Below are 10583 nucleotides of genomic sequence, written 5' to 3'. Positions count from 1 at the left end.
TTATAATTAATTACTGATATTTTATTAATCGAGTGCGGTGCATCCAAGAATTTTATTATATTCAAAAATTGCCGTTCACAGAAAAGCAAAGAACACGTGCTTAAAATAATAAAAATAATGATAACAATAAAAAATAAATTTAGAACTATTCAACCAGCAACCCCGGCGAAGCTGCTGCGAACAAGCTTAAAAGCCCATATATTCCTCGTGCTTCTTTAACTCAATCATTCAACTTCTAACAAAAAGATAAGCCTCTCCTCTCTTTCTCTCTCTCCTCTTGCAGAGTCCAGGCACAGGGAGAACCAAGTCTATTGGATTTCGATTAGTTATCTAGCTTTTTGGATCTGTTTGCTTAAGATCTTCCTTTTTGCGAAGGAGAAATATGGCTGGCTCGCCGGAATTCGTTGAGTTTGCTGCCCGGAAGGCGTCCAGTTTTTCGCAGACGTGTAGTCTGTTGAGTCAATACATCAAGGAGAAAGGTAGTCTTGGAGATCTCAGCCTTGGGATGCCATGCAGCGGTGAAGGAAATGGAAATGGTGCGTATTTATTTGAATTCTGAATTTTTTGAGGAAAAAGATTTGGAGATGAAAAATTTTGGAAGGGAGAAAACTGCTAATCATTTCAGTCATTCTTCTAATTCCAAAAAAAAAAAATATATTTAGATTAACCAAGCTTTTTGCATTCGCGCTTTCTTTTGCTTCTCAAAGGAAAATAATTTGATGATTCTGCTACTTGACAGGGATTATGTCTAGGGACTTCAGTTTAGATCTTCAAATAATGATGCCAGTTATTCTTTTCTTCAAATCTTTTGTCTACTTGTTAGATCCAAAAATAATCTCAATTGTAATTGACTTGTTCCTGCTTAATGGTTATTTCAATTCAATTCTAAGAAATTGCACTTTCTGGTCTTCTTAAACAACTCAAATTTTTTGAACAGTTCATTTGCAAGAAGGGGAATATATAGCATGTGTCTGTTCTTAATTAATAGACTTTTTAGCTTTCCAAAATAAGATTTTTTATACATGAATAGCTAGAATCTTGTTGTAACCCAGAACTTATGAGATCTGATGCTTCGTTGGTGATTGTATCCATATTTTTCAGGCACACCAGAGTTGCGTCAGGCGTCAACAACCATGAATTTGTTTCCAATGAATGAGAAACAAGTTGATGTTTGCAGCAGAAACATGGCTACTGCTCGGACTAATGTTAGATCCATGGATTTGTTCCCTCAACAAGCTGGCTTTGCTCCTTCTGCTCCCAAGGAAGATGTGCAGAAGAGTCTTGACTCGAGGTAAGCTGATTTAACCCTTTATGTCCATGCATGGATTTCAATCATCAGTTTTTTTATTTTTTGTTTTGGCTGATTTATATTTTTGTTTATCTTTTTCCAGTATCAACAAGGCTGCAACCCCAGAGCCTCAAACTGCTCCAATGACTATTTTCTATGCTGGACAAGTAATCGTGTTCAATGATTTTCCAGCTGATAAAGCTAAGGAGGTCATGCTCTTAGCTAGCAAGGGAAGCTCCCAGAGCCTCACGGGGTTTCCTTCTGATTCTGTCAAGAGTCATCCTGAGGGTGACCCTAATGTTGTTAAAGCTCCTGTTGAATCCACCAATCCAGTTCCTCCTAGCTCGAATGCTATTCCTAATTTTGGCAATAACTTGATTCAGGAGCGTGTGCAACCTCCTTCTCGATCCATTGGAAGTGGTAATCCCTCTGTCCATTCTGTTTCCCATGCATTAATCAAACAAAATGATCGAATATTTATTTGTTTCAATTTACCAAGTTTCTAACCAAAGGCATTTGTTTCATCAATTCCAGATCTACCCATTGCAAGGAGAGCTTCCCTTCACCGGTTCTTGGAGAAGAGGAAAGACAGGTAAGCTTCATTAAAAATAACAAATATCATTTAAAGAACCCAAACAAAGAAAAACTGCAATTTTTTTGTTTGAAGTTTTGTTATGCATATTCTGAACTAACTATGATATAAATCAGCTAGCATACAATTGAAATTTATCTATTATGTTTCCCTGTCTCCAGATCTCTTGCCAAATAAAGTAGTGCATGTCAATATAACAAGTTGTTACCCACTTTTATATAGATCACTGAATTTGTTACTTATTTTGTATATTGGCGTTATTACAGGATCACTGCAAGTGCAAGAGCTCCTTATCAAACAGTTGGTTTATCAGCCTCTTCATCAAAACCAGCTGAAAGCAAGTCATGGCTAGGCCTGGCTGGTCAATCTTTGCAGTAGCACCAATTGCTATAGATTTTTAGTTTCTGTAATTTAGGCACTTTATATCTTGTTTTTGTAGCGGGTTGAATCCTGCTGTTTCCTAATGGTTGTTTTAAGCCTAGGCTTTTCTCATGCCACCGTAGACCTAACTTTTTACCGGTCTTACTATTAGTTCATTCATGTAATTATTTTTTTTTTTTTTCTGGACAAAAAGAAGGAGCTCAGCGGCTAGAAGATAATTTCAATCTACTAATCAACTCTCTTTTGGGTGCATGAATCGTCATCTGTAATTATTTTACAGGAATTTCTCATGAAACGTGCTTAAACATTTTTAACATGGCAATTTAATGAGAAAAATGATATTTGTTTGATTGGAAAATTGATATTATCTCAAAATGATAAAAATATCTGAAAAAGGATTGAAATATTGAATTTGAAACTTTTTAGAATTTAATTATCTATTTATAATTGGGCTAAACGCATTATTTAGTCTTTATCAAGTGATACTTTCATAATGATAATTATTCTGATGCGGTCATATAGGTCTACATGATTATCAAATTGGGTCCAGCTATTTGACAATTAAATTTTGAAAAACAAGGGGACTTGCGGTACACAAGATAACTAATATTTGACATTTAATTATTAGTATAAATAATATAATTTCAATTAAGTTCAAATTTAATAATGATTTTTAATATAGTAAAGAAAAAATTGATTGGCAGTTATTTTACTTTTTCAACAAGAAAATGAATCGGATGGAAACTTGTCAGAGAGAACAAAAATCTTGCAATCAACCAAAAAAATGGAATCCGATGGAAACTTGTGAGAGAGAAAACAAAAATCTTGCAATTGAAAATGCTGCATAAATACCTTTTTTCCAATTAAAAAAAAACCCACCAGATGATAAATTAAAAATAAAAAGCGCACACATGAATAACGCGGAAATAGCCATTGGATCACATGAATAACGCGGAAGTAGCCATTGGATTAATTTAATTAAGAAAAACACAATGGCGGGTGAGGCCATATATTTTCAATCAAATAGAATATCAACCCAACCCTACAGTCTCTACCCACCATCCACTTTGTTTGACCTTTTCACTTTTATTTCTTTTATAAATAATTTATACAATTTAATAAAACCATAGTTTAATAACTATTATTTTAATAAAAAAATAATTTTTAATAAAATAATTTTTTATAAAAATTTTTTTTATAAAAATTCATTATTATATTATAGTAAAATATGAAATATAATAATATATTATGCATCATATATCATATCTTATTTGCGCTAAATTGACAGGGTGTGAAGAGTGAAGCCCACCCAAAAGTGAAATTCAAAGGCAAAATTCAAAGGCAGAGTCTCCGAAACAATTTTTGTTGAAAATTATTTTATTTTTTATAATTTTTTTAATTATATAAATATATAATATTCTTATAATATATTCTGTTTTGAAAAATTTATAAAAAATTAAAAAAAATTTAATCATCATAGTTAAATTGATAAATCACACTTTTTATATATTAATTTCTTTTCTTGTTTATTTTTTAAATAGCATGATTGTTCAATTTTTATCTTATCATAATAATTAAATTATTTGAATTTTATATTTCATAATAATTTATTTTGTTATTTTAATAATTTATAATAATTTAATTATTATAGTTTTACTATTTATAATAATTTAATTTTTTATTTTGAATTAACTTATTTTATTAAAAATTAATTAATAATAAATTTAATAAAAAAACTACTTTGTTACTAAAATAAAAATTCAAGAGTAAATTATTCACTACTAAAAATATGGGCTAAGAGTTTTACTAAATCTAAAAAATTATATTATAAATTATTTTTTATATAAAAATTAAAGTATAAATAATAAATTTGATCTATCATATGAAATTTTTATATTTTTAAGCCACTACATTAAATCAAATTAAATTATTTTTTAAGTGTAAAATAGGAGGGATTTAACCCATATTACACATTCCTCGGCCAAATCGCACCCATAATATCAGCATCCAGAAACTGACGAATCATAGCAGAAGATTCATGTACCCAACGATTCAAGAGGCTCCATAGCAACCTCCTTTGCCAAACAATCTGCAACAAAATTTCCTTCTCTGTACACATTCTTCACCACCACTTTCCATTCTCGTCCAAGCAATTGATTACAACTCCAGACCAAATTTTGGAGACTAAAAGACTTAATCCATGCATTCCTAACTGCTTCATGACAACCTTAGAGTCAGATTGCAAGTAGTGAAATCAAAATCGAATACAGTTTGGCAAATAAGAATTATCTATTTGATTTTTAAATTTAAAGTTGATTTCTGTTCGTCAAGTATATTTATATCCATAACGTGATTTATAACACAATTCATCTGGAAATTAGAATTCAAGTATAACTCTATTTTTTATGTTTTTATGAATTTAATTTTGGTCATGTTTGATATTAAAATGTGGAGTACAAATTAAATTTTTCTCTTATTATTCTTCAATCTTATTAAGATAATAAAATTTAAATGAATCAATCTGTTTTAAATAAAATCAAATTTAATATTTAAATATTTTATATTATTAAAACTACACTGTGTATATTACCAAACATCTTGAATTCTCCTAACCATTGACCATGGCAATCCCGAAACACACCTACACATGAAGCCTGACCAGGACATCCTTTCACCGCTCCGTCAGTACTCACTGCAATTCATCCAATCGGTGGTTTTTCCCATCCAACAAAAATATATCTCCTCCCAATATTACCCTCCTCCACCTGATCACTGCCAGCCCCACGCGTCTGGATCTCCATTGCTCTCTTAATATACCAATCATTTGTTACGGAAGCGTTTAAATCTTCATTTCTGAAAACCTTATTGTTCCAGCATTTCCACAACCACCAAATCGTAGTAGCAAACAGAACCTCCCATGCAACACCATGCACATAGTTACCTTGGGATTGTAAATTTTGAAACATCTACCTCTTAATGCAAAATTGGTTCAGAAAAGTAGCCGTAAGTGTTGGTCCTCGTAACTCAGTCCAAACCCATTTAGCTTGTTCACAATCTCAAAGCAAATGGAGTATTGTTTCAGGCGCAACTTGACAAACCGCATAGCTATCCACAGTTGTGAATCCTCTTCGTTTTCTTTCGGCATTGCATAAGATTTTTCTATGGGATTTTTCTATGAACAACTTCCCATAGAAAAATCCTCATGCGTTTCGTAACCTTTAGCTTCCAAACTCTTTTCCATCGGATATCCTCTTGTTCATCTAGATTATTAAGAGATTCATAACCTAATTTCACAAAGTAAAGATCTGACTTCGTATGCTTCCATAACCTAGCATCGAAATCTCCAACAGCTTCAGACAAACAAAAGGGTTGTAAAACCTCCAATACATGAGCCGACACTAGTGCATTCAACCGGTCCCAATCCCATCCAGTGCTAGATATCCAGAAACTTCTTACCAAAGCATTTAAATCAAGTAATTCATGATGAATCAGGCTATGATGCAGTAAAACTCCATCCAGCAACCACTCTCAGTCCAAAACTGTGTCCCGCCCATCCCTAGTATCCTTCGTAAGACCAGCTGAAACCACCTCCGCACCAAGCCTAAAAGCTTTTCATATTGACGAAGAGCTCTGTCTATTTCGAACCAGCCAAGAAAAACTTCCAGACTGGTATTTATTAATGAGACATTTGGCCCAAAATTGATCAGGATCCAAAAAAGCTCTCCAAGTCAGTTTCCCAACCAAAGCTCTATTCATTTGTGACAAATTCCTTATCCCCAAACCACCATTTAATTTCTTTTTTTTGAACTGTTTCCCACTTAATTAAATGGACATGCTTTTGATTATCGCATCCATGCCAAATAAAATCTCTGCACACCTTTGCCATCTAATTACACAAAGCTTGTGGCAAGATAACACATTGCATAGGATAAATTGGAATGGCACTCAGAACTGATTGCACCATAGTAACTCTTCCTGCCATGGAGAGATGTTTCGCTCTCCATCCTTCCAACCTTGACTTTATCTTGTCCAGGATGTATCCATATGTAGAAGCCTCCACTCTATTGTGAATAGATGGGACTCCAAGATGCCGACCAAGATCCGAAGAGATTGACATTCCCACCATAGTACTGATCTCTCGAACTACATCCTCCTCCCCATTATGCGAGAAAAAAATGCATAACTTTGCCTTATTCACCCGCTGCCCAGAAACATCACAGAACAAATTCAAAATTTCCAAAATCTCTTTCATTTGGCTTGTTGCAGCTTTTGCAAAGAGAACATATCGTCCGCAAACATTAGATGCGAAATCGAAGGTTCCCTTCTAGATAACGGTATTGGCTTCCACCCCCCATTATGAACTGATTTTCTAATTAATGACGCCAAATATTTCACACACATTACAAATAAATACGGGGACAATGCACCTCCTTGTCTGATACCCCTCAAAGAATCGAAAGCATCTAACTTTTCCCCATTCCATAAAATTGACATAGAAGCTGATTGAATACAATTAGAAATATTCTCCACCTATCTCTGAGAAAAACCCATATCAGTTAAAAGCCATGCAATGAAATCCTAATTCACTCTATCATAAGCTTTCTCCAAGTCAATTTTGATGGCCATATATCCTTTAGCTCCCTTAACCAGTTTCATAGAATGGAGAGTCTCTTAATACACTACCACGTTATCCATAATTTGTCTTCTCGGAACGAAACTGCTCTGTTCCGACCTAATTAAAGATGACAAAACCTTCTTCATCCGATTTACCATAGTCTTCGTAATAAGCTTGTACAACACATTATATAAACTTATGGGTCTAAACTGTGAAATCAGCTTTGGGTTACTCACCTTAGGTAGTAAAACCAATAATGTTTCATTAATAACTGACGGAATTGGATTGCCCAGTAACACATGCAACACAAATTTAGATACAACCAGCCCCACTGTATCCCACATCTTCTGATAAAAAGACCGCCTGAAAACCATCAGGACCCGAAGCTTTGTTAGGTGCCATATTCGATAACGCCTTGAAGATATCCTCTGCAGTAAACGACCTATCTAATTCAAGGACCTTCTCACAAGATAGCTGAGGACCAAAATCCTTATCCAAACGTCCAAATTAAAAACCCCTTCCCTGGTATACAACTTCTCAAAGAATATTCTAGTCATATTCTTCAGTTGCTCCTTATCTTCAACCCAATCTCCTTCTGTATTCTTCAACTGGGAATAAACATAAGCTTTCTTCTTAACTGTGGTTGCTAAATGATAAAATTTAGTATTCTGTTCCCCTGAAACAATCGAATCCTCTCTTGCCATTTGAAACCAATACATCTCTTCTTGTATTAAAATATTTTCCAACTTTTGCCTCAAATTAAACTCCAATTTAAATAAATTGGATTGCCTCCTTAATGCCAATACCCTATGAACACCTTTCAACCTTTTTAATAATCTTTTTTTCTCAGCAAAAATGTTACCAAACACATTTCTATTCCATTCTGATAAGCTCCCCCCTATTCCCTTTGCTGCCTCAATAATCGAAACTCCCTTCTGCCAATTATGCTTAACCTCATCACTAAAGCCTTTGTGAGGAATCCAAGCAAGTTGAAAACGGAATCCCAACTTTGGAGTAGACTTATGTGGTCTCATATCTATTATTACTGGAATATGATCTGAATGGAGACGCACTGGACGAATGACCTTAGCCTCCGAAAAAGCCATCCTCCAATTCGTCGAACATAAAGCCCGATCCAAACGAGCCATTTTTAAATTATTATACCCTCTACCTCTGCACCAAGTAAAAGTGGTTCCCTCATAACCAAGATCAACTAGCTCAGAAGTAGATAACGAATTCTGAAAATCACGTGAGCCAGCCGCATTAAAAGAGTTGTAACCACATTGCTCCTCAGCAGTCAAAAGGGAATTAAAATCCCCCACTATAAGCCATCTTCTCTCATTCGATGAAACATTAAGATCCTCCCATAAGGCCATAACATTCTCCGTGAACCAATCCGTGGACTAACATACACAAAGCTAATCAAAAAGTCCCTCCTATTGTCTTCAACAATTACATGTAACAAATTGTGGATGTGAAAAAACAAGTTGTAACCTGAAAAAATTCTTCGTCCACATAATCCAAATACCACCATTGTACCCAACAGCCTCCACTCTTATCCAATTATCATACCCCAACTTTCTACAAATTTGGTTGGTATTATCTCCGCTAACCTTAGTCTCCAGCAAATAAAAAATATCTGACTTATAAAGCTTCTTGTACTGAAAGAAAGCTTGACTAAATTTAGAAGAAATAGATCCTCGACAATTCCAAGTTGTAACTATCATTAAAAAATCCTAAAATTAAGGTGTTATAGTAAAACTCGTCTACACCGCACACATCAATTATTATCCACTCTCCCGCCCAAAGCCGCTACTTGCACATCCGAAACCAGTTCCATATACTAGTTATCCAACTTTGCAAATTCCTCAACAAAAGTTTGGGCAGCAGTCATGAAATTCCTCAACAAAAGTTTGGGTAGCAGTCATGATAACATCGCCATTCTGAGTTTCAGCTACCAAACTGTCAGAAAGGGAATTATTATCAACGTTAGGAATAGTAGGTGGGGATTTGGATGGAACATTAAACTGTTCCCATTGTTCTTAGGTATATAGGTAATACCACCAACCCTATTTACTGATCCCCCTTCGAAATCACTATTCTGTTCTCCACAGCATTCGCCATTCCTCCAAGAACAACAACATGCTCTTGTTCTGTAGCCGCCTGTCTCGAAGAGCTTGCCCCTTGTATATTTTTATTAAAACTACTACATCTAACAGGTGCATTATTGTAAGCATAACCAATAGAAATCCCAGGCCCATTACGCTTTGATGGCCCTCCACTCCCTTGTTTATTACCTTGCTTATTAAGCCCAGAGATATCATTTCCTGTTCCCTTTATTTCTTCCCCTTTAGCAGAAATTACTATTGTATTCCTTACATTTGCTACATGGGACTTATCCAGGAGACGACTTCTCACCAAGATCTTCCAAAATTTGAAACCGACTACTACCAGGATTACGATCCCGAGGGACATTATCCCTACTATTGCAGTTTGAATTTCTCCCTTGGGCAGCTGGAGGTTTCCATGTAGGTTTCGAACTCCTCCTTCTCTCTTTCCTAACCAACATCCAATCCCCATAATACTCGGTTATCGCTGGATTCACGATTTGATTCTCCGAAATATCTCTACTCCGATTAGCACCACCTCCTGGTTGGATAGGCACTTCCCTCTCACCATTAACACCATCATCAGCCTTATCCCTTTCAAGAGCCTGACATTGACATGCCAATATTTACCACAACCAAAACACACCAAATGCAGACCGTCGTATTTAATTCTACGAACCCTACGTCTGAGACGAAATTTAGATAACAAAGGTTTTGACATATCAGCTTCTACACACATACGTGCATAATGTCCCCTGTTAACTAAACTAGTGTTCATGTTTACCCTGATCGGTTTTACCATCTTCGCCCCCACCTTCATCAAGAACCCTTCATCATAATATTCTATTGGTAGACAAAGGAACCGTATCCAAACAGTAAGTGATGACCGCAAGATTTCTTCGTCCGAATCAGAGACGAGGCCCACGATATCGGCCCATTACTCGGACATCTTAGAGCCCTTAGTATGGATAAGGTCTGGTTTATTCAAATGGTAAGGACGGGCTCCCTCCTGACGCGCCTCAACCGGGATGGCCCATTCTCCAGTTCCGTAGGGGAGCCCCTCTTCAGCCCAATCTTGTTCCCTTCACCCGGCCCAGCCTGGCCGGCCCAACCAGGAACCAGAGTAAGACCCATCCGTTCATCTTGCAGACCCGCCCATCCGTGCCCAGGGAGAATCAGAGGTCGTTACGCATGGGGCAGAGATTTGATTCCCACGTACGTCTGTATCAGCGTGGCAGGGACAGATGGTCTACTGGTACTCGTTCTTTTGGCACGTCACTAGCAGACAAAAAGAAACCTATAAAAGGAGGAATACTCTCTTCTAGGGTTAATCTTTTTCTAAATTTTACAGAGCCCATTGTAAAAACCCTATTTCTCTGGATCTCAGATCATCAATTGGCGCCGTCTGTGGGAAACGAGGTTGATCTTTCCATCACCGGAGTTTTCATTCTTGCAAAACCCACTGAGATCCACAATGGCTAACCCCACTGAAAACAATAGCACCCACAACGACCTGAACTCTGCCCAAGAAGGACAGCAGTTCTCTTTTTCCAGTCCTATGACTACCAATAACCAACCACCCATTTCTTTCAACCCTTC

The 10583-nt window shown here is 36.0% G+C and overlaps 2 protein-coding genes across 2 annotated transcripts; one reads left to right on the top strand and one right to left on the bottom strand.

Moving 5' to 3' along the window:
- Nucleotides 1–209: 209 nt before the first annotated feature.
- Nucleotides 210–2513, top strand: LOC110604210 (protein TIFY 10A). The gene is made up of 5 exons (XM_021742347.1): nucleotides 210–536; nucleotides 1102–1291; nucleotides 1392–1708; nucleotides 1823–1880; nucleotides 2147–2513. Exons 1-5 carry the CDS (start codon nucleotides 383–385, stop codon nucleotides 2256–2258), a joined length of 831 nt encoding a protein of 276 aa, XP_021598039.1. The 5' UTR covers nucleotides 210–382; the 3' UTR covers nucleotides 2259–2513.
- Nucleotides 2514–5420: 2907 nt separating this feature from the next.
- LOC110603293 lies at nucleotides 5421–8252 on the bottom strand. Its single transcript, XM_021740989.1, has 4 exons — nucleotides 7336–8252; nucleotides 7113–7239; nucleotides 6275–6462; nucleotides 5421–5709 (listed from the first exon to the last, which is right to left on the bottom strand). Exons 1-4 carry the CDS (start codon nucleotides 8250–8252, stop codon nucleotides 5421–5423), a joined length of 1521 nt encoding a protein of 506 aa, XP_021596681.1.
- Between the last annotated feature and the right edge of the window lie 2331 nt (nucleotides 8253–10583).

Source organism: Manihot esculenta, chromosome 16 (genome assembly GCF_001659605.2).
Source record: "Manihot esculenta cultivar AM560-2 chromosome 16, M.esculenta_v8, whole genome shotgun sequence".
In the NCBI taxonomy this organism is placed as follows: domain Eukaryota; kingdom Viridiplantae; phylum Streptophyta; class Magnoliopsida; order Malpighiales; family Euphorbiaceae; genus Manihot; species Manihot esculenta.
Note: the sequence above shows the minus strand (reverse complement) of the source record. Positions and strands in the feature narration are given on the sequence as shown.